Raw genomic sequence first — 27,955 nt, forward strand, 5'->3', positions numbered from 1 at the left:
AGTAAACTGAAACACTTACCTTATTACATTCCCCCATAATGTTCACAGTAGCTTTAAGGTCTGAAAGGGCAGAAAACCTCTCCAGCTAAACTCCTGAAATCATATATTATGATGACAGTCAGAGCAATAGAGTGCCTCACATATGCTTCAGGGTAAAATTATGCAAGCCAATTTATCTTAGATAGAGCGTAATTGGAGGATTCGTGGTGAAAAAGTTATCAGGGTCAGTTTTAAGATTACCTAGAAACTAGCACATTTTACTCTAAAAAAGGGTCCACTAATGAAAACAAACTGAGAGACAGTACTTGATGACAAGGAGGGACTCTTTTGAACCAAGAAGAATTAATCTTAGTCGTTATTTATATTAGAGGTGGCCAATCCAACTCAGAAATGTGGTAACCATTCAGCAGTCGAAGCTATTAATGGCAACAAGTGCAACAATGCTCAATAAGGTTATGTGAAGCCTTCAGGATAGAATATAGAAGTATACCCTATAAGACTATGTTGTGTTGCATGTTTACCCTGTTGAGGTTGCTTTTGCAAAAAAGGTGCAGATCCATTCCACTCTAAGCAGAACTTTGATTCTATTTTACATTTAAACTTCAGGATAAACATCCAGATTTCTGTATTTCCTGTTGATTATATCACAAAAATGCTCATTTACAAATCAACATTTTCCTTGAACATATACATACAGAGAAAAAGGTGAGATATTTCAATTGTTTAAGCTAATAATCTTAAAACTTATGTTGGAATTAGAATCTTGCTTAATTTTACCATGCATGTTTAGCATTTTAACTTATATAACATTAGTACAGTTTCCCCTTTATGAAAATAGCCCTAAATTCATTAACACTGTTGGCTGGTGTGTGGTGAGATGATTCCTTAGGAAACAGGAAGAGGACTGTCTGTTTTTATACATTCCTTTAACATCTTTATTAGACGTCAGTATATGCGGCATTAGGGGATTGATCTGTGTGATGTTGCATTATCTCTAAGTAGACGAGCGGTTTCTTTTTTTTTTGGTTCCCTCCAACATCCAAACAGCGTTAGGTTATGTACATGACCTCTCTAAATCCACTCTAGGTGTGTGTTATGGCTGTGGTCTCTCTCTCTACAGCTCTACAGCAATGAACATTGGAGAAAGATATCAGATCAGCAGTGTAAAAAGGCTAATTATGCAGATGAATATTTTTTATTCTTTTTTTTTAACAAAGATATATATCACTAGTCATTTAGATTTTTTGAAGAACTTGTTCTTTTTTGTGACAAATATTCTGACCATATTTTACAGCAAAAAAGAAAAAATTCTCAGATGTGTGTGTCTCATTCAGCTGCAGAGAAGTGACAGCTTTTTCTCAACTCTTTGGCAAATGGTCAACACAATTTGCTCATCACTGCAGAAGTGAATCTAGGATATGATCTTAACACGTTTAAGACTTTTGTCTAGTAGAGATATGTTTGGTTGAAGATGGTGGTTCACAATGTGAAGATGTCATGCACTTGTTGCAGAGAACTGAACCACATACCCCATGCTCGGATCCTTTTTCTTCAATTATCTCACAACAGCTAAACATAAATTTGAGATAACATAAATCAAATTTCCCTTTTTTTCTTTCTTGGTTGTAAGAAAGTCCTGTAAAAATGATCTCTTTGACTTGGTTAGTACAGAGAAGTACATGTTACCACCTTCTTTTTCTACACCTCAGTTCCCACGGATTTTTTTTTTTTATGCTTCCCACTGCAGTTGTCCACGATGAAGTGACCATTTAGCTCCAATATTGCATTTTGCTTAAAATGTTCGTATTTATTTTACTAATCTCTACTAATAAAAAAGGTACAAATATGTCTTTTTTCCCCAATGTTTTGCCCCCTTCTGCATGTTTCCCCATCTTCACAAGTTCCATAGCCAAGCGAAACAAAGCTTAATAGGTAGCAAAGAAAGAAAATAACAGAAAAGTGTTTTAAGATGGCCTTCCTCTCCTGGCATACAACACTGTAGGATGTCCACTTCATTTAGAGTAAAGAAATTATTGTTGGATGTTTTGTTTCTCTACTAATAATTCAAATTTCTTCACTTAGCTAAAAAGTGCTGAATGGTTATTGGGATTTAAAAGCAGATGCTGAGTAATTCTCAGTAAGTTGACAATAAACAAAAATGAAATAACAAAGCCTGTCTTAGGTGAGTAACTGAAAGTCATTGCTCGCTCACCTAAACAGCATTTAAACGCCACTTTTGCTTTATGTGTTCCTTTTAAACAGTTTAGTAAATCTATTGCACATCTGTTGCCTCATTTGCATTTATGGGGTGTAACAACCTGAAGAGCTATGATTAGTTATAGCAATACCCATCGAGGGAAATGGTAAAGAAATAAATGGACTGAGAAGAGGTAGTATTTTTTATTAACATCAATGCTCCTTATATATATATAAAAAGAAAAATAATAATAAAACAGCTGCAATGTAATTATTGGAGCATTTTCTAGGGGAACAAAAGACAAACAATGAATAATGAAGAAAACAATGAATAAATGAACTTTAAAATTGCATTGTCATTCAAATAAATAAACATTTTATTTCTTAGCAATTTCAAATATACACACTTGAATAAAATAAAGCTATGATTTGTAATAACAAATCTTGTTTTTTGTGTGTTTTTTTTTACTTTTTTGGAATCAAACGATGACAATCCTAGACATGTACTGGGGTAAGATTGAAGTGAACAGGTTGATATTTTCTTGTTATTCTAAAAAAAATTGTGAGTTTAATTGATCCTTTGGTAAAAGTTGATATAACTTGGATGTTTCCCACTGGATAACCCTGTAATGATAGAAATAAACCATATATGTTCTAGTTTATGCATGTTTAAAACATCGGTTTGACATTCTGCAGCACAAGGCAGTGTTGTATTACCATTAACATACAAACATCATGTCATAACACAGCGGCAAAGCCTTTAGGATTTAAAATATAACAAAATTACTTTGTAGGAACAGCTTTAAACTTTACTGGAAGTAAATGGGCTGATGTAGATGGTATTTATTCAGTGACAAACACTGCCACTCTGTGGCCATTAGCTGTTCTTGAGCCACTTGTAGATCCACTAAGAAGTAAACCATATATGAAACCATCTGGTAGAAATTAAACTCAAGTGAGCCAAAGCTGGTGCAGCCCTGTCAAACACAAAGCAGTGATTTCAAACAATGTTCTTAATGACTTCAGCCTGTTTTAGAGCTGGGTGATTATTCAATAAAAATCAAATCATTCTTTTTTTTTTTTTGCTTATGGTGATTACATTTTTGGAAAATCTGGATTTTTTTTTTTTCACCAGTCAACTAGTCAGCTATCTTTTAAGAGAAATGCAGTGTGCAAAAAAAATTTACCTATTCACTTTGAATAAAAAAGAAAATATTCAAATAGGAAAAAAACTATTCTTTTTGAGACTAAACATTTATAAATCCTGGAAAACCAGGCTTTAAATCACAAAGATGATCAAATCCTGCTATCATAAACTGCAAAAAGGTTTCTGCCATTACTAAATAAATCCAATTAACCATACCACTATTGAATTAAATATCACTTTAAATCAGTCTATGGAGGGTGTAATGTCTAATCATGTATTTCTGCAAAGGCAAGAACACCCAAAGGTGTAAAATGTTGTTTGAGGCTACTCAGAGCCCCCTGCTGGCCAAATAGAAAAAAAAGATGTGGGGACATCTGGCTGCTAAAAAGTCCTGTGTCCACAGACATTCTAATTATATCTATATATGTCTGGGACTAAAGGTTGATGACAGAATCAGTGAATAATGACATTTTCTGCAGTTGCTTGTTAATGCTTCATCTAAGTGTACAATTCCTCTGAGCTAAATTTCTGCTTATCTGAAAATAACTGAAGCTAACTAATAAATAATACATATCATTATACCTATAACATATTTAACATACAAAAGCGAAATTGGAACAAAATACATTTGGCTGAATGTAGATTGTGAAAAAATCATTAGTGTAGGAAAAATATACAAAAAAATACAAACAAAAGATTCAAAGTATAGGTTGTTTTTTTTCTCCTTTTTTTTCTTTTTTACTTTTCTGTCACACTTTCAGGAGAGCCAGCTACCAACAATACTAATAGTGAACACATTCAGGAAAATAACCCAGATTAACAACTAACAAATTCTGTATATATATATATATGCATATGTAAAAACTAAATCCGAGTAAAGTGAAAATCCAAGTAAAGTGATACGTGGCGTGCAAAATAGTGCATAAATGTAAATTACAGTGTTGAAGATTTAATAGATCCAAAATGCTGCAGCCAAAGTTCTGATGAAAATTAAAAAGAGAGATCATATCTCTCCTAGCCTGGCTTCTCTTCATTGACTTCCTGTTAAATCCAGAATAGAATTTAAAATCCTCCTTCTAACATATAAAGCCTTAAATGGCCAAGCTCCATCTTACATCAGATATCTGACTGTTCCTTATGTCCCTAACAGAGCACTTCGCTCTCAATCTGCAGGTTTACTAGTGGTTCCTAGAATTTCTAAAAGTAAAATGGGAGGCAGATCTTTTAGTTATCCTGTGGAACCAACTACCAGTTTTAGTCCATGATGCAGACACCCTGTCTACTTCTACAGTAAGACTAGGCTTAAAACGTTCATTTTTGATAAAGCTTATAGTTAGAGGGGCTCAGGTTATCCTGAGCTATCTCTATAGCTATGCTGCTGTTGGAGGACATAGGGACCCTTTTTCATTATTCCGCTTCATTCTATCTCTATTCTCCCATTCTGCAGAATTTGTTAGTTCAATCTCTAACGTTCTGCTCTCACTGCTTTTTTGATAGTAGCTTCATCCGGTCTGTTCCTGTTTGACTGTGACTCCATCCTGGAGAGAAATATCAGCTCTGCTGCTGCCATCAATGCCTTTGTTTGTGGATGATGGCGCTTGACCTATTTTTCAGTGTAGTCCTGGTTCTCTAACTGTCACTAACTGTATGTGCTCTCTTTCATCCTTTGACATAGGAGCTGGTTTGGAGCTCTTCTGCCTGACTCTGTGTTTCCTGGACGGGCCGCCTGTGGAGCTGGTTGACAGATGCCTTTTGTATCTCTGCTTCTTTCTGTAAGCGGCCTCGGCAGATGGCCACTCACACTGAGTCCGGTTCTGCTTGAGGTTTCTTCCTGTAAAAAAAGAGTTTTTCTTCTCCACTGTCACTACAAGCATGCTTGGTGTGAGGGATTGCCTTCAAGTCACTGAGTCGATGCAATCAACTGGTTTTCTTTAGATAGAAAACTTTGAATCAGTCTGACTTTATGATCGAATTGTCTCTGTAGAGTGCCTTGGGTGGACATGTTATGTGAGTTGGCAATATATAAATAAACTGAATTGAATTTAAAGTATAAGCAAGAGATTGGGAAAAAGAAGCATCCTTAGCAACGTTCAAAGACGTTGCTGATGTGCGCTTTTACCACATCCGCTTTGCCCTGACTTTATCTGTAAACTGCTGCGCTTTTCAAATGAAAATCTACCTCCTAACATCCGGTGCTGCTGACTGCCTCCAGCTGGTTTGACGCAGCTCGGAGGAGTCCCTGCCCAGCTCCAGCTGTTCTCCCCGCTGCTTTGCCCCGCTGCCTCCGCTCCGCTGCCTATCCTCGTTTCAAATGTCACGGCGATCATGACAGGCATCGCGGCTGTTTCCTTCTTCTCCAACGCTTGCAGCTTCGCCGGCTGCGGGCTTCATTTTGACTCCCTGTCTGAGCTCATCATGCACATCGAGGATAACCACATCGGTAAGAGCAGCACGCAGCACCCAGCGCCCTGCCACGGCCGAAGCTAGCAGACGTGGCTACTGAAGGCTATAGCTAACAAGTTACTTCCTGCGTCCTAGCAACGCGGTTGCTAGGTGGGGTGGTTGTTGATGTTCCGCTGCTTCCTGTTCGTTTCGAGGAGGAAAGCTGCGCGACTTTCTGTGTCAATGTTACACCGACAGAAGTGGACTAATAGGATAAGAGAGAGTAATGGGGGAGACAGTTTCTGTAAGTGTGGGCAACATCAAGACAAGGCCCCGCGCACAGATCAAAGTGCCGCTTAGAGACTTGAATCATCAGGTTGCGCTGAATAGTTACCAGCGTTATGTTTGCCTGGCAGCGTCATGTGACCAAACTAATAACACAAGTTTAGAGCTTGCTGCTGCTACTTTAACCCACTTTACAAAGTTCCAGCTTGTCTTAGAATAAAACACCTAGTATTTATAAAGTGATTTTTGTGCCCCTTTCTTTGCAAACACCTCTTGATGGATAATCATTATGGCAGATTTATTTTGTCATTTTGTACACACGAGTGTAAACAAAAAGAAATTTCATTTATAACAGCTCTAGACAACTCATTTTTTAAAGTGCAGCCTTGAAAACAGTAATAAATACATTAGAAAATAGTAATATAAACATATGACTGTATATTTAGAGTTCTAAACATTCATTTTTTTAAATAAATAAAATAACCCACAGTAATAAATACATTAAAAAAATAGTAATATAAACATGACTGTATATTTAGAGCTCTAAAAATTCATTTTATTAAATAAATAAAATAACCCACAGTAATGTATACATTAAAAAATAGTAATATAAACATATGACTGTATATTTACAGTTCTAAACATTAATTTTTTTAAATAAATAAAATAACCCACAGTAATATATACATTAAAAAAATAGTAATATAAACATATGACTGTATATTTACAGTTCTAAACAATATTTTTTTTAAATAAATAAAATAACCCACAGTAGGAAATACATAAAAAAAATAGTTATATAAATATATGACTGTATATTTACAGTTCTAAACATTCTTTTTTTTTTAATAAATAAAATAACCCATTTTACATAACATTCAGCTGTCTAGTGGCTTATAGTCCCTTCATTCTTTTACAACTGAGTTAATCTCACCCTAAATATGAGATTATAACATACTTTGTATCTTGTGGTCACGTTTCTTGAAAAAAGTTTTAAAAAATGTATTTTAAATCAGGGTTAAATTTGTTCTAATTGATTTTGACATTAAACAATTATTGAACCAATCCTCAATTAGGCTTCTTTAGAATAATTAAAAAAAATCATTAGTTAAAATGTACAGATTCTGAAACATGTACTTTGCTGAAAGCACCATCAAATCAAACAACAATGTACAAAAACTACATCATGTTTCAATGAAGATGCTTTTTTTTGACTGCAAATATGATTTATTCAGAAATCCTCCTGTGGCATAATTTTATCTTGATGTGTTTCAGATTCTGTTAATAATCTTCTATTCAGCTCCTTTTGCTATCTGATTATTAGTTGAAAAATAGTCAACAGACTACTTCATTAGCAAAATAATCATTAGGGCTGGACAATATATCAAGACTTGAAAATTACTCAGATTTTCTTCTTTTTTAAAGATTTAAAAAATGGGATTGTATCAATTATATCAATGTCTATATTTCCTTGTAATTATACTTTCATATAGTAGGTTTGTTAAAAAGAGTAATTGTGTGACATTTGGGAAAAAGCTTTAACATTGATGTGTCTTTTCATGAATGAGTTCTTAAAAGAAAACATTGGGATATTCATATATGATAAATATTTAGATGAAAAATACAGAGATATTTATTTTGGCCATATCGGCCAGTCTTGTTATAAAGTTCTGTTTGCTAGTAATGCACTTTATTAATCAGAAAAAACATGAAATCATATTATTAGATAACAGAAAGATTTCAATTGTTACTACATCTGCCTGGAATATTTATTTTATTATTTCTGCTTTAATATTAATCAACAACAGTTTTTGTCATTTTCTTGTTATTTTTGTTTTTGATGTTTTGAGATCTGCAAATATATAAATTAATAATACAACATGGTAATTATGCAGAATATAATTCCCTCTTGCAGGATTGTTCTTTATCGGGTAACACTGTGTTTCTAAAACAGGTGATATTAGCTAATTTTAGCAGACCTGGAGTTGCCAGATAAGCTTCTCATAGCCTGTTGACTGTAGTTTTGAAATAGAGCTACTTTAAGAGCAGGAATTTTTTGTATTCTTTTGGTTTCCACATAATAGGTATACATTTTTTTCACTGCTTGAACTAGTTGTGAACCAGAGGGAAACTTGACCAGTTTAATCTTGATGTATAGCAACAGGTGGGGGAGGAGGATTTCTGGGTTGCTCTATACTCAATGCATGCTGAGAAAACTCCAATTACTACAGTATATGCTGATTCTTTGGCAACTTAGGTCTTGACAACATTATAACAGAACATTTTAGAAGTTTAGAAAGCTTAACTCTGTACATCCTTAGTATGCCTATAGACGTAACTGGCTGAGTCTATTTAAATTATTTGCTTATGAAGAAGTGAAACACTGTACATTATTTGAAAACAAACCAAAAAAAAAACTAACCTGAAATATTGCTTACTTAAATATTCCTGTTTGGTTTATTCTGAAACGTTCTTAAACCCAGTTTACTTTGATATTATTTTCAAAAGGTTCGTAGTTTACAAAGATTCTAAATTAGTTAATTCAATACACACATCAACAAACTATTTAGACATTGATTTGTGTTGTTTTGAGCCTGGTATATATCAGATAAAGTATCATGAGTTATGCTTTGATGCATAAATGAAGATTATCTTTTTTGATTTTCTCATCCATTTAAACGTTCTTTATCTACAGTATTAAGAGATCTGGAGCTTGTTGTTTTTCCTTCTACGGTCAATGTTTGCTAGTTTACAGAAATGTGTGTTTATGTGTTGCAGTACTTAAAAAGGAAATTACATTTGCTAAAACTGAAATTGGTACTCATCAAATTCTGACTGATTATGTCTTTAAAAGGAAGTTTAAGATTGCATATAAACAAGGCACATAAGCCAACAACACATCTGCTGCTCCAGTTCAAATGGTTAACAGATGGTGTCATATTAAGATAGTATCCAAACTCACTCAAAGCACTGCCCTTATTTTTGTTGTGCAACTCATATAACACAAATAGAATGCATACAGTATAAAGAACCTTTGTTCTTTATACTGTATGTATAAAGAACATTGTTCTACAGGTGAGAAAATCACATGATCCATCAAAAAAAGCGTATGCAACACAAAAACAAGAACAGATGACTACTACAGTAATGGCAAATTAGCATCACAAGAAAAAATAATTTCTATTGCTATTGTTTCTTCAAAATAGCATCATCCAACAATGATGATGTAAATACCTGGACATATTTTGAGCCATACAAAAATTAAAATACTTATTTTTCTTAAATAGTGAGAACAAAATCAGAACAGCCCAGATAGAAACACTTCTTGAGTTATATTGTACTGTAACAATGACTGTTATAAAGTCCCCCATGCAAGTGTTGGCATAAGGGAGAGTGTTGGCCTAATGGTTAGAGCAGTGCACTTGTGCTTTTAGAAGGTTGCAAATACCAGATTCAATCACCACATCCTGCCCTCTGGGTCCCGGAGCAAGACCCTTAACCCCTTCACTGCTCTCAGGGTGCTGCACAATGGCAGCTCACTGCTCCCCAAGGGGATGGATTAAAGGCAGAGGTAAATTTCTCCAGTGTGAGATCAATAAAAGTTAAACTGCTGAAAAGAAATATTTGCAGTAATGCTCATTTTTGCACCTAAGGTAGAGTAGTGTTTTACTGAAGGGGCTTTTAGTTATGCAACAGCTTCTAGCGTAGGGTGGGAAACAGAATTACAGCAGATCGCAATTTAGAGAGTTGATGGGGAGTTTAAAGTAGAGAGGGTGACAGGATCATGGCCACACAATTCCTCTTAGGGACTCCGTACTGTACTGTAACAGCCTGTCAGAAACATAACCCTGTGTGCTCACATACTATGGACAGCCAATGAGGTAGTCCAGATGGGGGCAGTAAATGATAGCATTCTCCACTCTGATGCCAATCTAGTTGGCAACCTGCAGCACATCAAACAAATATCTTACCATGGACTGGAGATGGTTGAGGTCCAGCTTCTCAAGAGATTTAATCAGATGTGAGTTCAGTGTTATCAAACTGGAGCTGCTTAGGTCTTTCTAATGAATGTTGTTTAGCACTGGTATCACGCATGACATGATTTAAATCCTGAGAGATCAAAATAAGGGCCTGTGGATGCAGGGCTTGGAGTGACATGGCAGGCTGCTACAGTAATGGCAGATAGGTGGAGCATACACCATCTTGATGTCAGTTTTTCTTGGTGACGTCACATGTTTTGAGCAAATACCAATCCTGATTCAAACTTTTTATGCAATACTCTCTAAAAAAATGTGGAGGATGCCAAAAAGAGGTTATGAAATACAAATGGGGGACTGCAAAAAGGGCTGGGCAATAAACAAAACAATATGTATCTTGATAAGCACCTGATCAATATTACCGTAATAGAAAAACATCCGACAGAATCATATACAATTTCACTAAACTTTAATCTAGAAACGCACAGTATTCTGGAGGAATGTCGATAGAGGAAAAATATTAAGCCTCTTAAGCTGTCACAGCCAAGTTAGGCAGGGTTGGTGGAATGGCTCGCCTATTTTTAAAGGTTAAAGGTTGCATTTAAATGGTGTTAGGATAAAAATCTAAAGTTTAGCCTCTTTTCCCCAGTCCTTATTTCAAATAGTAAAAAAAGGGATAAATAATTATTTATATCGTGATACATGTATCATCCATATTGTGCAGCCCTAACTGCAACAAATGTCTAAAAATTTGTCAAAACATAACCTGGACATATAGGCGTCACAGCAAAAAAAAGAAAAAAAAAAATATATATATATATATAAAATTGCAGTCTGATTTAGAGCCAGCAGTACCTTTTAATTGCTGTGTTTTCTAGTTTTAGAAAGAAGAAAAAACTGGATTGTGATTCTTATTAAAATGGAAATCCGTCAGGAAAAGCCTGATTGGTCCACCTCTTATTCCAAAGTGGCAAAGCGGTCTTAAATTGAATGACAAATCTCAAATTGAAGTCAATATTTTGAAATGAAAAGAATGTGTCCTCTGTTTTTTATTTCTTTTGAATTTTGTATTTTTTTTATAAATGGATTACAGGCTGTTTGACTGAAACAAAGAGAACCAAGACATGCATCCATCAAACTATCTATTAGTACTTTTTTTTCTCCTGCATTTGTATATTGTTTGTCAGCATGCTAAACAACAATGTCCTTTTCCCACAGCTTGACTTTCAACTCCAGCATCTGCTCTCCTGGTCCAATATTTCAGACTCTTATTATTGAAGGTGACAGGGCTCAGCTGCCTCTTTTGTTCTTGTTTGTTGCCTGATTGCCTTTAATATCCTTAGACTGGTGCTGTGTGTGCATATGCCAGAGGTGTTAGTATTAGAAAAAAGAAAATGTGGCTTTCAAATGACTTACTAGGGAATAATGAAGCAATTAGTTGGCTCAAAGTGGAAAAACTTTGCCCCCCCACCCCTGCAGCCTCCCCTGTCTACCGGCCTGTGTGCGCTAATAGAAGTGCGAAATCTTACGCGTTCTGCCAAGTGCATGTGAAGCTTAATTACAGAGGGGGTGCCTGATTTGGCATGTCTTCCTCCTCATCTGGTGGCCTGCTGCTTAAGGCTTCATTCTCCCATTGTAATTAGGCGCCTGATAATAAGCACACATTCCTGTGCTTGAGCTGTGCAGCCAGGCTGTTGTCTGAGTCTGTGAACAAAAGGGGGCACTGCTTGCCTGTTGATTGGAATAGATAGATAGATAGATAGATAGATAGATAGATAGATAGATAGATAGATAGATAGATAGATAGATAGATAGATAGATAGATAGATATTTCTCTTTACATCACATAAAATCATAACATTATGGTTACAATAGATTACAATAGAAATCATGAATATTCTTTGTTGTCTTAAAGCGGGAGAATCACATGTGTTGGTGGCCACACAGAAAGGCAAAAGATATCAAAATAGGTCCACATCTCTTTTTTTTTTAAACTTCAGGAATAAACATATTCAACAATTTGATGTAAGAACACGAATCAATCAGTAAAGGATAACTCCAGTTCATTTATAAATAAATGCCATCCCATTACCCAAAAGGCAAGTCAGATTTAATTGAATTAAAAGTGTGCACTGTAGTTGGGTGCCTGAAAACCCACAAAAAGCACGTCGATGAGGCTGCTTAAAAAACACAACTAACCACTCAAAGAAAACAAAAGTGCGACAGCAGAGCCAAACTATAACCCAAAGTTGAGATCCTTTGGAGTAATTACTGTGCACATTAAGCCTTTGCTTCATACTATGTCCCCATGTGTTCGGTCAGCTTTAGACCAGAAAGACATTTGATCTATTTTGTTTTGAACTGTGAACACATAACTGGGGTCAGGAATATCGGAGGCTAAAAACTAGCTACAAGCTTGCAAACACAATGAGTGTATTTGTTGGCAGTCCGTGCTGGAGGCTCACTGACCTTTTTTTTTCTCTTTTGCTCAATAACTGCCAGTCATTCCCAAAGAAAAGTACGGAAGTAATAAATTTGCTAAACGGTAACTAGTTCCCCGACCTGTGCACCTGGTGGGCCTAATTATATTTCCCAATCCCCCACTGTTGCCTCTGGGGTGGGGGGGCTAGTTTTCCAATTCTATTTTTGTTTTTCTTATCAGGATAAATCTGGAGTTACATCCAATTTCTTCTAGTTTCTGAGTATGATATACCATGATTACTAGCATCTTTAGTGGTTGTTTTCATTCTAGTGAATTGAATGTCAAGATCATAAGACTTTTGAAAGTTGAATAATTTCAGGCTTAAAAGTTAAAATCTTAAGCCGTTAAGAAAAGGACATTTATTCTATTATTACCTCACTGGAAAAACATGAAGAACCAGCAGTGAGGATTTCTGCATCTTAGCTTGAGTTGTATAAGTTGCTGCTTGTGTTAAACACACTTATAATCAATCATTTTAGCCACCCCATGTTTTCTCAGTAAGCCACAAAAAAGTGGCTTTCACATGGAGCTTGTCTCCGTTTCATTTCCTCTTCAGAGGTCACATTGTAATGAATTACCTGTGCCACCACTCCTGGTAATGTTCCCTGCTGCTCACAGTCGCCATAAACATGTCACCATAATGCTCGCCACTCGACTCTGCCCCACGGTGCATTGGACTGTCAGGGGTGGAGCAGCCAGATGTCTCTGGAAATGAGAGAGGGAACTGTGTGTCTGGTGTGCGCACAGCAGCAAGGAAGCTAGTCCTGTAGAGAATGTTATGAGACGGTAGAAGGAGTCACTTCCACCGCTGGAAGGCATGCTTGGGGATCTGATGTAGACCATCATATGGGGCTCTTGCTCTTATTTGTTACTGAATCATTTTATCTGTGTTTGCCAATTGAAGCCAATAATCTAATCAGGATTCTGTCAGGATTACATTTGCTCAGTTTGAAAAAAAAAAAAAACACTCATGATCTACCGTTTGTCTGGAATGTAACATAACAAGTGAGCTTATTTTACTTGCCTTTTCTCCAAATAAGATAAGTAAGCTTTCCATTTAGAGAAGACATTCATCAGGAAACGGACAAAAGAACCTGTTTATCTTCTAAGTTGATCATAACTATAGTTAATGCATCTAATAAGAAGGTAAAAAATACAGCTGTAACAAGCAAGTTTGTGCGATAATTTATCTTTATTTCGCCACCACACACAGTTATCAGGATGGGAAGGAGGAACAACAGGTCACTGATGGATACCTACAGCAAAGAGAGGCATCTTAGCTCCATAGGGTATCAATACCCAGTAGTTTTTACAAGTTTTTTGTAAACACCATTATAATGGATAGATATTTATAACGAATAATTATAATGGACACTCCCCCCCCCCGCTCAATTGTTGAAGAGGGACATTATGCCCTGAGATAGAACAGATGACACATACAGACAGAGAAAAAGTCACTAAATTAGTGTAAAAACTCTGTACTTGGAATATGGATAATTCAGGTGTATTGCCAGCTTAGCACTACTATAATAATTACTTTTAATAAACCTATCCACACTGTTGTTAGTGGTGGCAGGCCTTCACGGAGAACAAATAAATATCAGTGGTAAATGCAATAGATTTAGATTAAAATATTGGTGCATCATCAGATCACTGCATTATCTAATGCCTAAAGCATCAGTGTCTGAAGACATAAATAGAGATCACTCTGCAATTTAGAAGGAGTGTTTCATACATGAATTTTTTGACAAAAAACTTTATTTCCCAGAAGCCCCTCTAATAGTTGCCCACCATGGTGGACCACCTGTGTAGTTTGATTAGAAAGGTTCTCATCTCCACTTGAGGCACCTTCCTCTTGGTCCTTGACTCATGGTGGCCTTAAAGAATACCAGAGGTTCTTTTTTTGGGGGGCGGGGGGAGGTCCCTGCAGTTTTCCTTTGCAGTCCCCACCTGAGGCTTTTGTGATTTACAGCGTGTGGGAACAGACCAATCCACTGCTTTTTGAGCTGGCCGCCAGTCCACAGCTTGAGACTCATTAGGGATTTTTGGAGGGATTTCTTGTGCACTATTGCACACACGCATGCCATTACTGCAAAGCTCTGAGCAGTCTGAGGGCTGCCTCTGGCTTTTGGCATGGGACTGGTGTCATAATGACTGCGTGTCTCCAGCTCTTTGCAACTATTTGATAAAAACAGAGTAGGTTACAATCTGCCGTCCTTCACACCAGGGATACATCCACTGTTAATGAAACGCTTGCACGTGGCCTCAAAGAACTGTCTGTAGTCATGGTTTAAGATCTGTGTAGTATCTAGACACTGAAACAGAAATTTGAAAGTTATTCTCAACAACTAAAGCTTCGCCTTAATACTACTCTTAAACTGAAATAGAACCTCTCCGACAATATAAAATGGGCTTAAATATCTCAACAAAAACTCATGCCCTACCCAATTGAAAGAAATGTTGATGGAAAGTCCTTCCCATCTATTAAGGGCATCCCCCAAATCACAGTGATGGCCAATATCTACAACTGGACAAAATATGAGAAAATTGTAGATTTTGCTTTTTTCAGATTCATCCAGCAGTTCATAAAAGGACCAAGAAAATCTAAAGTAGTCCTCGGAGAAGGTCAGTATTCCTGGACAAAAAGTGTATTCACTGGAGAAAGTCAAAAACCACTCCTGACCGAGAGAAATTTGGAAAAGACCCATCTCACATTTCCCTAAAAACATCCTGATAATCTACACCAGCTTTGATTTGGGATTATACCACAACCGCATTTCATGATATAAAGTTTAAATGATCTTGGGTTATGCAGAAGATAATATTCTAATCATACCAAGTCCATCAATGAAAGCCTCATAAAAAAGAACCTTAAATTATTTTTTTTATTAGTGTCCTGGTTAAGGTTCAAGTTTAAACTCAATTTATATAATTTATTATGATCTTATGCAAGCTTGTTTGCATTTGAAAAATATCAAATGTGGCAGAATCAAAACAATTCTGCAAATAAGCATGATTGTATTACAGAAAAAATCAGGACAAACATGGTTATTTCCTTGTTCTGTGAGTTTTTCTCTCATTGCAGTTTCCATTTAGGTGACAATATTTGCAGTATTATTAATGTTATTTCTTCTTCTTCAATAAAGCTCATAAGAGTTTAAAATCAATGGCCCAATAAATGGTTCCTAGTCCGTGTGCTGGATAGGACCAAGAACTAGTTTGAACTTGGTGGGTTAAGAAACCTTCCTAAAAGGCTGCCAGAGGGGCGGACAGCTCTGCTGTGGTTCAAGCTGTTGTTTTAGGGGCCGTTTTGTTCTCCCACAACAGTGGGAAGAGTTTTTTAAGTGAGGTACGCTTTACCTCGGGGTGTGGAGGAGGTTACTGTTGTACAACACATTTAGTGTCACTGAGCAAGATGAATCTGTAGAGCTGACGAGGCAAAAATACAGTGTGAAGTGTGGTCATTTGTCTGCATGCAGTTTCTTCTGGGCTGCATTTTAAGAGTATAGAAATGGTTTGATATAGTGAAATCTGCTACTATAAAGGATATAAAGATTTTCACTAAGAGGGGTTTAAAAATTGTACAAGTTTAGGTTAGTTTCTAAATGTTCATTCATGGATAACATGGTGTATTTTCTCTGTATCTTGGCGGTCAAACTTCCCAAGTTCCTACCAGAAGTACAACAAAAAACTCTGAAGTCAAAAGCCCAACAGGAAAAATTGGAGCTCACCAAGCAGCCTTCTATTCAATATGTCTGCAGTTACAAGAGGTAGTAGAAGTTTCAGTACAAAATCATTGTTAGCACTTCTGGTCATTTATATATATTATGGAGAATGCAGTCAAAACTGCTGCTACAAACAATAAAGGAATTGCTTCTGATAGTTTGTGTTTAATAAGAGACAACCACATAGTTATTTGGATTACTAATAGAAGTTAATGCCATAACAAAAAGCAACTCTCACTGTTTTCAGACCTTTTACTAGGGTGTACCTTGGTTCAGAAACTATTTTGTCTAAGTTCATTGTTGGAATTAACTAAAAGCTGACCCTCCAAAGTTGGAATAAAGGCTGGGAAATGAATAAATTTGTATATTTATTAGCCAGGGCTTCATGAAAAAAATGGATTTATTGCTTATTCATTTGTCCATGGTGGTTCGTTGTGTTTGGTGGAGATTAACCCTTATCTGGTTTCGGCGCCTATCAGTTTTTGGCCACCCTGCAGTGCACTCCCTGCCTTGCCACCCCTATGAAAATGGTCTGGCTCTGTCACTGTCAGTGTGAATGCACCATTAGTCCATAAGAGCATAAAGGTCATTAGTCTGTGGCTCGACTGAGGTGTTAAGGAGCCCTATAGCTCATCTGCAGTATTTTGGGGTTGGTGTCTCTCATCTCTATAGTTTCTATATTAAATTAGGATTTATTTTTGAAAGTCTGCTTAAGCACACCGATACCATGGCGATATCATTACAGCTGGTATTGTTACATATGACTCTTTGGGCAGGTGCTCTGAAACCTTCCCCACGGCCACATTTTGGATATTATGAAACACGTTGGACCAACAGTTTCAGTTTCAGCACATTTTTTGCCTCAGACCGCTGATTGAACACTTCTTCAAATTCTGTTCTGTAAAACTTTCCAATGATTGGCCACAGAACTCGGTGAGCAGTCAGCTTCTTTATCAGAGACCTTTATCAGCTTATCCTCTTTGAGGAAAATTTGCTGAACAGCTGTCTGAAATTTTTTCCTGCGATAATATTCTCCATAACAGGGCACGGTGGTATAAAATGCTTAATGCTGGAGTTAGAAGCCTCACCTGTGCCTTAATCATTTCTGGATCCAATTTAAAGATAGTTAGTCTTGAGATATGGTAAGGAAGATTGACTGAACTGAAATCAAGAACAACTACTTTTACCACAGAAGCCTGTTGTGTAAATATATATATGATCTTCTTCGTGCACCTTTTGATGTTTCTTAATGTGATTTTATCCTGTTTAATTGTAATGTTGGTTTTCATGCTGTGTCAGCCTTACAAGGAGAGTTGAAGTGATACTGACAAAAGAAAAATATTACATACTGAAAAGTTTGATTTTCTATGTCCAAGTCAGTAAAATAGAAAAGCTAAATAATTAGCACTGTTTATTTTATTTTATTTAGTCCAGCCTGTTTCAATGTGTCTTTTTCTCCTCCTTAGATACAGACCCCTGTCTTTTGGAGAAGCAGGAGCAGCAGCAGCCAACATATATTGCTCTCAGTTACATCAGTAGGTAAGGACATTTTTTAACATTTTAATAAATTTTAAAACTCTACATAAGTTATCCACTCTTTATCTAAGCAACATCAATTTGTTGCCATCTGATTAAACCTCAGATTAATATGATCAGTTTCTGTTCTTCACTTAAATAATGGCCTGCTACTGTGGTTATGTGGGAGACTCAGTAAGTGTTGCTGACGGTTTGGTTTGTCATCTGGTGGATTGCTTAGATTAATTTCTGTGGTGTTGTGTTTTTGTTTTACTGCTCTGAGATCATCCCAGCTGGCTTTGATATGCGGCTCTAACAAAGCTTTTATAGGCCTTCCTGTACGTCTGTGTGCGACACAGTGTCCCACTGTCTCCCTGCTTTCACAAACGGATCTTCATGTGGCCGTCGCTTAATTGGTCAACTCTACTTTTCTTTCACCAGTGTCTGTGTAAATGCTTCAGTCTTATTATACCAATTTACAAAAACATTTTACTGCTTCTATAAACCTGTTTAGTTTTTATTTAAATGTGGTTAGTGGTGTTTTTTCCAACCATGCATTCTACAACTGCAGGGCACAAATTTAATTAGTGAAGAAAGTGTGAATTGACCTTTTTTTTTTATAAAAGTTTGTTACAGTAGTTTTTTCATCTATGTCAGGTTCATGACTGATGCCGCAAGGCGAGAACATGAGGCCCTGAAGAAAAAACTACAGCCCAAACTCTCCCTAACAGGCAGTCTGTCACGCAGCAACATTTCCACACCGCCCCGTCACACCAGTGGAAACCTCACCCCTCCAGTCACCCCACCCATCACCCCTTCCTCTTCCTTCCGCAGCATCACACCTACAGGTAACCTTTATACTCTTTTTTGGAGGGATAACCAGTATCCCAGCACAGCAGCGGATATATTATATCGTCTTCCTAGAAGCAGAACCTTGTTTAATTCTCAACCCCTTTCTTTCTTTCTTTTTTTTTTTTTGTTTGGTTTGAGCTTTGTAATATGGTATAAGGAGATATGAGAACAGGTATTGAATAATTTTTTTCAAGCCTTTATATCCAGATTGGTTTTTGGTTATGTATATTCAAAGCAAAGGCCACGCCTGTAACAGTAACACTGTTTGTGAGCACCTGCTCTAAAACTGTAAATATAAAGCTTTTATAAGGGATGTCCCGATCAAGACTCTATGGGTGTGTCCGAATTTATGGGCTGCGTCTTCCAAGGACCCGGTCTACCTGCACAGGGTCTTTCGAAGTCAGGGAAAAAAAGGTGACTGAAAGAGTTTTGGCTGTGAATTCAAACTGGTCTAGCCTTTGGCGGCTTTCTCCGCCCATACGCACTGTCGTTCAGCAACCGTGACAATTGACACACAATGCTGGAACAGAATGAATACCTCAATACTTTTCTTTTTTTTCTTTATTTATTTTTAAGTTAACAGAGACTACACTCATGAGAATACAGAGTAGAATAAAGGTGCAAATACCATCACATGAACAAATAAAAGCAGATGTAATAATATAAACCTTAGTCAGTTATATAACATAATGCTGTCATTTTGCACATCTCTGATGTTGCTGCTATTTTCAAATATCCATTACTGTAAAAATGTCCAGAGCTGGATATTGGTTATTTGTTCTCCAGGTGCACAGTTTCTTATATTGTTAAAATACTTTACAGTACAATATTTTATTGCTTATCTATTAATTATTTACTATTATGTTATTCTTATAAACATTTCTAAGGTCCACATTTGTGTGACCATTTTTTTCTGTAATTTTTTTGCTGCTGTTAACATCAGAATTTTCTCATTGTGGGACAATAAAGGGATTTTATATTCTATTATATTCTATAAAAGGGGTAGACAGATATAAGTAAATCTAATAAATGTATGTATAAAAAATATATCTGCAGAATATCGTATAGTCAACAACAAAAAATGCTTAGTTTAGCAAATTGTGCATAATAGCAAATAAAAAATAAAAATCAAGTTAGATTTATTTTCCCCACACTGCAGATATATTAGAATCTGTCTTTAAATCACAGCCAAACCCATTTACACACTAACAGATGAAAACCTTTGGATAAATCAAACATTGCAATGAATCCTGGGATAACCAAGTCTACAAAGTATCCGTCCTTTAAATCGGGTAAAAAGAAGGACGTACTCGTAGGCTGCATAACGAGGAGTCTGGGAATCCGACCATACCTTGGCTCCGCAAGTAATCAAGTAATCGGCCTTTGAATCTGGCGTTACATAAATCTAAAGGTAACCTTTGTCTAACATTCTGATTCAAGAAGGCAGTTTTTGGGACCAACCCCCACCAGGTTCAGTATTAAAATCCTCCTTAGACATGCTAACAAGTGAGCCACAATGGAGCAGGGAGCCGAGCACAGTTCATTGGTCTGTATGAATGTTTTATTAATTCCCTCTAGGGATCAAACAATTAAGCTTCATTAATTAATTAATGAAATACGTAATAATCGTCTTCCACTTATCTAGGACAGGGTTGTGGGGAAAGCAGTCTTAGCAGACTTCCCTCTCCCCGGACAACTCTTCTGTCTCTGCTGGGGGTAGGCTGACATGCTCCCAGGCCAGCCGAGAGACATAGTCACTCCACCATGTCCTTGGCCGTCTTCTGGCCATCTTCCTGGTCCCACCTGGTCATCCTCCACAGCCCAGGACAAGGTGGAGGGACTATGTCTCTCAGCTGGCTTGGGAACCCCTTAGTAGGAAACACCTGGACTACCTCCAGAGGTAGGTGTCCAGGGGGCATCTGATAAAATAAATTGTCCAGGTCAACTTAGCTGAGTGTTCTCGATGTGGAGGTGAAGCAACTTTACCCCAAGCCTCTCCTGGATTGACTGGGCTCCCTACCCTGTCTCTAAGGGAGTGCCCAACCACTTTGCAGAGAACACTCATTTCAGCTGCTGGTATCCAGAATCTTGTTCTTTGGGTCTTGATCCAGATTTCATGACCATAGGTGAGAGAAGGAACACAGATCGATTGGCTGCCTTTTTGCCCAGCTCTCTCTGAACAAACAGGTATAGCTTCCGCATTATAGCAGCAACTCTACCAATCTGTCTATCGGTCTCCTTAGATTACTCCGCTTAAGGCAGGTACTTACCTCCAGCCTGAAGGGTATGAGCTTCCTTTTTCAATCAAAAATCATAACCTGCTTCTGCTGATTCCCATCCCAGCTCCTTTACATTTGGCTGCAATCTGCCTCAATGCAGAGCTGTAGATCATTGCTGGAGGGAACCAGCAGAACCACGTCATCTGGAGCAAGCTAGGACACAATCCACTGGTCCCCAAACCAGACCTCTTACAGTCCCTTCCTGCTCATAGAAAGCGTGTCCATTAAGGCTATGAACAGGATCGGTTACAGAGGTCAGCCCTGTCCGAGTCCAATATCCATTGCGAACAGGGTCAACTTAATGCCGGCAATGCAGACTAAACTTCTACTTCCCTTGTACAGCGACAGGATGGCCCTTAATAAAGGGCACCTGACTCTGTCCTCCTCTTGTGACCCCCAAAGGCACTATAAAAGACAAGTCAAATGCCTTTTTCAGGTCCACTAACACACAAGGAGCAGTTGGGTAAACTCCTATGACCCCTTGGGCATCCTGCAGACAGTGTAGAGCTGGTCTAGTGTACCATGGCCAGGATGAAAACCTCATTGCTCCTCCTGAAACCAAGGCTTGACAAGATTTCCCCCACCCATGAAACCTTGCCCCAGTGGAGTTTTTTTTTTTTTTTTTGCCAAGTTGATGACCTAAGCCATGTTGATGAACAAGTCTAGCCCCAAGCACCACTTCTCTTCTTCTACTTTGGAAGGTTTTTCAGCCAGGTTGAGGAGATCCTCAAAGTATTCTTTCCGCCGTAAAACAATGTTCTTGTTCAGGGTCAGTATCTCCATGCTCCCACTAAAAACAGTGTTAGAGAAGCACTACTCCCCCCTCTGAGGGGACACCTGACGATTTACCAAAATCTCTTTGAGGCCAACCTGTAGTCCTTCTCAATGGTCTCTCCAAACTCCTCCCAGAACCAAGTTTAGATTCCGCAATCATGCACACAGCGACATGCTTGGCTTCACAATACCTGCTTGCTCCATCAGGATCCCCATAAGCAAACCTGGCTCAATAGGACTCCTTCTTCAGCCTGACAACATCCCTTGGGATTGCCACCACATTAGGCAGCACAGACCTTACCAACTCAGCTATTGACAGTGGCATCAACAATACAGGTAGAGAATACTGTCAACTCATCTGTCATCTCCGCAGCATCCCCTGGATCTGAGAAAAGCTCTCCCTGAGTTGGGAGTTGAATACATCCTTAAGTGAGGGCTCTGCTAGATGTTCTCAATAGACCCCCCCTAATAGCTTAGACCTACCGTGTCTGTCTGGCCTTATCCTCTTTCAGCGTATCCTCCTCACCACAAGGTGGTAATTTGTTGACAGCTGCCCCCCTCTTTTCCCTCAAGTGTCCAAGATATGTGGCCGAAGGTCGGAAGATCGACTACAAAGTCAATCATTGACCTCCAGCTTAGGGTGTCCTGATACCAAGTGCACCAATCGGCATTCTTATAATTGAACATAGTGTCAATTATAGACAGTCCATGACTTACACTATCCAATAATGAAACACTTCTCATGTTCAGAGCTGGGGGTCCGTTCTTCACGATCAGGCCCCTCCAGGTGTCACTGTCATTTCCTACATAGGCATTGAAGTCCTCCAGCAGAATGTTGGAATCCCTGAGTGGGGCTCTACCCAAAACCCCCCTCGGGGACACTAAGAATGCCTGGTACTCTTTACCAACATTCTGCCCATAGGCCAAGACAAGATTCAGAGTCATGCCCCCTACCGGAGGGCGAAGGAATGTGACCCTCTCATCCACTGGTTTGAGCTCAAACGTGAGGCGGCTGAGCTGGGGGAAACAAGCAGACCCACCACAGATCTGCCCCTCTCACGGTGGGCCACTCCAGAATAGAAGAAAGTCCTGTCTTTCTGAAGGACCTGGAATCAAGAGCCTAGCAAAAATCTAGTCTTTATTATTTTAATTATCCAGATACAAACAAAATACTTTGCTCTGTAAATACTTGGAAACAAAGGGAATGAATAAATGCAGGGTTTTATGTGTAAATGCAAAATTGAAAACCATTTTTATCCTTTCATTTCTACTGGATTTTTTAAAAGATTTTCCAGTACTTCCCCACATGCTAAAGGACACCACAACGTTAATTAATACAATAAACAAGATGTTTCCTGACCTAAGACTCTTTCCCACAGTTGGCAGATTTCAGTGCCTCTAAAAATTTGGAATTTTAATTTAGTAAGAGAAGAGTATGGGAAAACTGGTGGTGAGAAAGGTTGGTGTTTGTCAGACTGAAACCCAAGGGCTGAGATTTAAATGCCTCAAGGAATTCAATGGGCACAAATCAGTTGCTCTGAATCCTAATGACATATTTGCCTTCTTTTTGATCTTTAATCTCCTTATTCCCACAGGTAGCGAGTGTGATGATGAGGATGTCGAGTTTGAGGCTTCTGATAGTGACGAATCGTGGACCACAGAGAGTGCCATCAGCTCTGACTCTATCCTGAGCTCTATGTGCATGAATGGAGGAGACGAGAAGCCTTTTGCCTGTCCCGTTCCTGGCTGTAAGAAAAGATATAAGGTGTGCTTTATCCATTTGTTATCAAGACTTGAAGCTGCATTTTAGTCATCTGGTTTTGTTTTACTAAACCTTACTGCATGCAATGCAATTAAATAACTGAGAGAAATATAAAACCATAGATGAAGGCCTGTTTAGATGTTTATGCAGTTGAAAGAGACATTTTCTTACATCTAGAATAAACAATTATCTTAGTGATAAAGTTGCTTTTAAAGAAATTACTCGAGTAGTAAAACAGTATTTGGTTAAAGGGCTTCTCAAGTACTGAGTAATTGATCTACTTAATACCCATGCTCATAGCAATTGATTTAATATTTTATAAAATCATGTAAAATTGAACCAAATATTAAGTGATATGCATATTCTGGTGTTTCAAAGAATACGATAAAGATAGTTATATAACATATAGTAATTACACAATATGTGATGAACACTCTTTATAAAAAATTAAAAAAGCAACAGGTACAGCATGTAGAAAAGGTTCAATTAAATTACAAAGATGAATGAAGTTTCACTCAACCTCCGAATGACATGGCAGACTCAGCAAATGGAAAATAACAAAAAAGGGAATCTCTAATTGATGCGTATTTGAACGAAACATGCTAGTTTTTATTAAGTGAGGTTACTCACTACAAAAAAAATAACCAAAAAATTTAACCAAACAAAAAGAAAAACAAAAAATCCGGAAAACGAACAACGAAAACAAAATTTTTTTTTCAAAAAGTTACTCAAGTCAACGTAACTAGTTACCATCCATATCTGTGCATCAGTTACTAAAACACAACCCCACAACATGATCCTGATACCCAGTACTTAATAGTTGGGATGGGGTTTTCAGTCTTCAACATTTTTTTTTTACATCATGGAAGGAGGTCTTGTTACTTGGACTCAGGTCTCTGATGTTTCTCCTGATATCCTTTTGAGACACATTTTTCTCTGCTGGGGTGATCTCCACAAGTGCTCTAATGACTAAGGGCTCAACTGCCAGTTTGTCTCTAGCTCCAATACGTTTTATGGCCCACAATGCCCGGTTGGTTTGATTTACCGCTCAGCCTGTATGTATCTGGAAGTCCTGTAGTTTGTTCACCTTCCGCCCCCCTAGGAAGTTATTCCCAGTTTGATGTAGGGGGTCTCCATTTTATATTCTATTTCTTTCTGCACACTAGTCTGGCTACTTGGGAATAATGTTTAATTTGTATACTGTTTATATATTTATAGTTTTATATACATGACAATGAGGGGGAGAGTGTGGAAAATAGCTTCTTTGTTGGGCAGTGGACCAACCTAAAGGCATACATCCAGCCTCCCCTCAGTGATATGAAGTTTTATAGGATTTTCCGCCCACATCTGGTGTGTGTGGTTAGGATAAATTCTGCAAAGCCTGAGAAAATTGCCTTGCTGACGTGAATGACAGAGTTATAGGCAATGACTAAAGCTTAAGGCAGCAGCAGGCATCTGTTTAAGGAGCAGAACAAGCCTTCTGTTGACTCTATTTTTTTTTGGTCCAGAAATTATGCAACACAATACCTCATATGTCAAGTATTTGTGGACGATATCTGCTTTTGCCTACAATGAAACATCGGATTCAGCTTGGTTGTTTAGTTCTACATTAGAACAGATAAATAGGATGTGATTTGAAGATGTGTTCAACTTTTTATTTTACTATTGCGTTTGTATCTAAAATAATTGCAGCATTCATTTTTTTAAAATCTTCAACAACAAAAAACAACAAAAAACTATGTTCTTCATTTACAGCACTCGTAATAGTTCAGTAATACCTTTTTTCATGTATAATGCAATTTCTGAATGGATGGCACTATAAAAGAATTCTGGTCTCATCACAGAACGTGAACGGCATCAAGTACCATGCCAAGAACGGCCACCGAACCCAGATCAGGGTGCGCAAACCTTTCAAGTGCCGCTGTGGAAAGAGTTACAAGACATCTCAGGGTCTCCGGCACCACACCATCAACTTTCACTCACCCATCTCCTCTGACGTCCTCCGCAAGATCCAGCAGTAGCTGAGGCGGAGTGGATGACCAGCACTTTCACCCCTCAGGCCATATAAACCCCCATCTAAAATACACATCAGCAGCAGCAGCAGCAGCAGCATGCCGTTTTCTTCTGCCTTCATTCCACTTTGTTACAACACTAGTGTGTTTTAATTGCACAGCACGTTTGTATTAATCAACCATCATTTCCTTTGAAAAAGCTACATATTTATGTAGTTTACATTTTGTATTTTTGCACATGTCAGATATCTTTCAGCTGACCTTTTTTCTTTTACTTATTTTTGTTGATCATGCTGACTTTAGAAAAGGTCAGGACATGCATAGTCTTACATTTGCAGTATGGCATTCTTCCTTATGCTGAATGACAGCTCGGGTTTTCTGTTGAAAGGAAGCACCGTCCTCCTCCCTGTCACAGCAGGCATGAAATGGGACAGATACAAGTGGAACATGTGTCCGCACTAGGGATGGTGAGTTGCTGTGTCTTAAAAAAGGGACTTTTAGTTTTATATAACAAAAATTTCTCCAAAAGATCTCAGGGGATTTTTCTGCAAGCATTTCAGCTCCTGAAGGTAAATGGGTCGATGTTCTTCAGTGGGAATGTAAGAACATTTTACCGTAAGTGTTTTTTACTTTATATCTGATTACTTTCTTTAAGACCAAGCAGCTGCCCTTTCTAGCTTTCCAGTTTAATAAAGCACTTTTCAGGCAAATACTTAAATGACTATTTTTCCCTGCATCATTTTTTTTTCTTCTAGATTTAGTTATTGGATAAACACCCTTTAAGTCTTGGTATTGTCACTTTCCTTAGGTTCAGCAATTGCCTTAAATTGTTTCCCATTCCAAAAAACACAATCAGTACAGCTATGAATGTCCCCTTCTATCTGTTTGGTCTTCATCCTCTTTATTTGTCAGATACTGTTTTGGTTGAAAAAGGTTAAAGAAAAACGTTAAGATGCCAGAATAACAATGTTTGATTTTTCGAAGCACTCGTTTATTTTCCAGGAAACTTTTTTTTTTCCACAATTTCTTTCTTAAAAATAACAGGTTCACAAGATTTAAAAAAAAAAAAATAAATTCTCAAACATGCAGCTTTAGATGCTGAACTCCATATGTTTTTGTACCTGAACCTCATAATTCTAGCAAGATAAGTAATGCCTGTTTTTGCAGAGTTCATTTAAATATGTTATTTCCAATACTCTGTAGAGTTGAGGCCAGTTCTCTGGGAAGGCAAGAGGCTTCATTTCACTCTACCTCATCCAGTATATTTTCCATTAATAGTACTTAGCTAGTCACTGAATAAATGTCAGGAATTTTATTTAAAGAGATGAATAAATAAACCAGAGCATTTCTGGTTCATTGATAATCTGCCAGAAAATCCCTTAAGTGTCAATTTTATATTTTTTGCTTCATTTGCTTTTTGAGTGAGTTTTAAAAAAGGAAAGAAAAATATATATGTCTAAAATGCATCAGTTACATAGTCTGGACTGAGTATGAGCAGTAGCTCTGCCAAACTATTGCTTTGGGCCCCTTTAATAGATACAAGAAAAGTTAAACTTCTTTAAAACAAATTAAAAGCCCAAATGGGTCAACTTCTGCAATATCGCCTTTTCTTATTGCAGTAATGAACTCAAACCATCTGACACTGGTGTTCCAACTGGTTTCTGATCAGATAGTGTCTTTCCCTTATGTCTTTCATTTTTGCAATCCTTTGCTTTGTTCTAAATGAGTTTGGTCTGAAAGGAGCGGCCTTCTCTGGAATCTGTTCCTCAGCCTTCTGAGCTTAGGGTCGTTGTTGTTGCTGCTAAACTGTGCACCGACGGTCCTACTCAGTGTTCATGCAACCATGTCATGTCAAAACATTTCTATTTTCATATAAGAATATAAATGAGTTGCCATTCCGTTTGCATAATGCAGCGTCCAAACATCCCTGGTGCCATTGCATAAAATCTGCACATCCTACATAAGATTGTGAGAGATCTGCAAACCCCAAAAGGATTGTGGCTGTATTGTACCGTCAGTATATGAATATATTGTGAACGGTGAATGTATCGTCACCTTTTAAGTGTTACATTTATTTTTCTGTTTTTGTATAGCAAGAAAAAAAAAAGGTATAAACCCAACCAGAAGTGGTGCTGTACTGTATTTCTGCTGGTATATTTTACATTAAAAGTTCACCTGTACTTCTGACTCCTGCTCATTAATTATCACACATTCAATTTCAAAGCAACTTTATTAGTTTGTTTAGATACATGAAACTCACTTAACTAATGAAGGAAATAACTTAATGACTTAAAAGAAAAGTAAATGAAATTGAACAGAAGCTGAGCATGCACTGATTAGACAATTAGAATTAAAACAATAAGGAAACTTAGCTAATTAAAAATCGACATATTACACAAAGTATAAAGGCGCTCACAATATTGCCTTGAATCTTTCTAAAATAGATGATCTGATGATATACTGTATATTCTAGTGTGGGTATAGTTACTGAAGATTTCTCCCTGACTGTATATAGTGCGCTGAGGCGGCTTTCTATGGCGGCAGATCGATGAGCTGTACAGATACAC

At 37.6% G+C, this 27,955-nt stretch overlaps 1 protein-coding gene across 1 annotated transcript; it reads left to right on the plus strand.

Moving 5' to 3' along the window:
• Positions 1 to 5,493: 5,493 nt before the first annotated feature.
• LOC107081963 (juxtaposed with another zinc finger protein 1-like) lies at positions 5,494 to 27,820 on the plus strand. The gene is made up of 5 exons (XM_015370354.1): positions 5,494 to 5,783; positions 17,661 to 17,733; positions 18,367 to 18,557; positions 23,210 to 23,379; positions 25,221 to 27,820. The coding sequence occupies exons 1-5, from the start codon at positions 5,669 to 5,671 to the stop codon at positions 25,395 to 25,397; spliced, it is 726 nt and encodes a 241-aa protein (XP_015225840.1). The 5' UTR covers positions 5,494 to 5,668; the 3' UTR covers positions 25,398 to 27,820.
• Positions 27,821 to 27,955: the final 135 nt, after the last annotated feature.

Source organism: Cyprinodon variegatus, unplaced genomic scaffold (assembly GCF_000732505.1).
Source record: "Cyprinodon variegatus isolate N-32 unplaced genomic scaffold, C_variegatus-1.0 Scaffold2, whole genome shotgun sequence".
Taxonomy (NCBI): Eukaryota; Metazoa; Chordata; class Actinopteri; order Cyprinodontiformes; family Cyprinodontidae; genus Cyprinodon; species Cyprinodon variegatus.

Excerpts from the sequence above, each read along its gene's own strand:
- LOC107081963 (XM_015370354.1), top strand. The coding sequence starts at position 5,669 with ATGACAGGCATCGCGGCTGTTTCCTTCTTCTCCAACGCTTGCAGCTTC. Across the intron at positions 18,558-23,209 it reads CCGCAGCATCACACCTACAG|GTAGCGAGTGTGATGATGAG; the intron begins GTAACCTTTATA and ends TTATTCCCACAG. Across the intron at positions 23,380-25,220 it reads GCTGTAAGAAAAGATATAAG|AACGTGAACGGCATCAAGTA; the intron begins GTGTGCTTTATC and ends GTCTCATCACAG.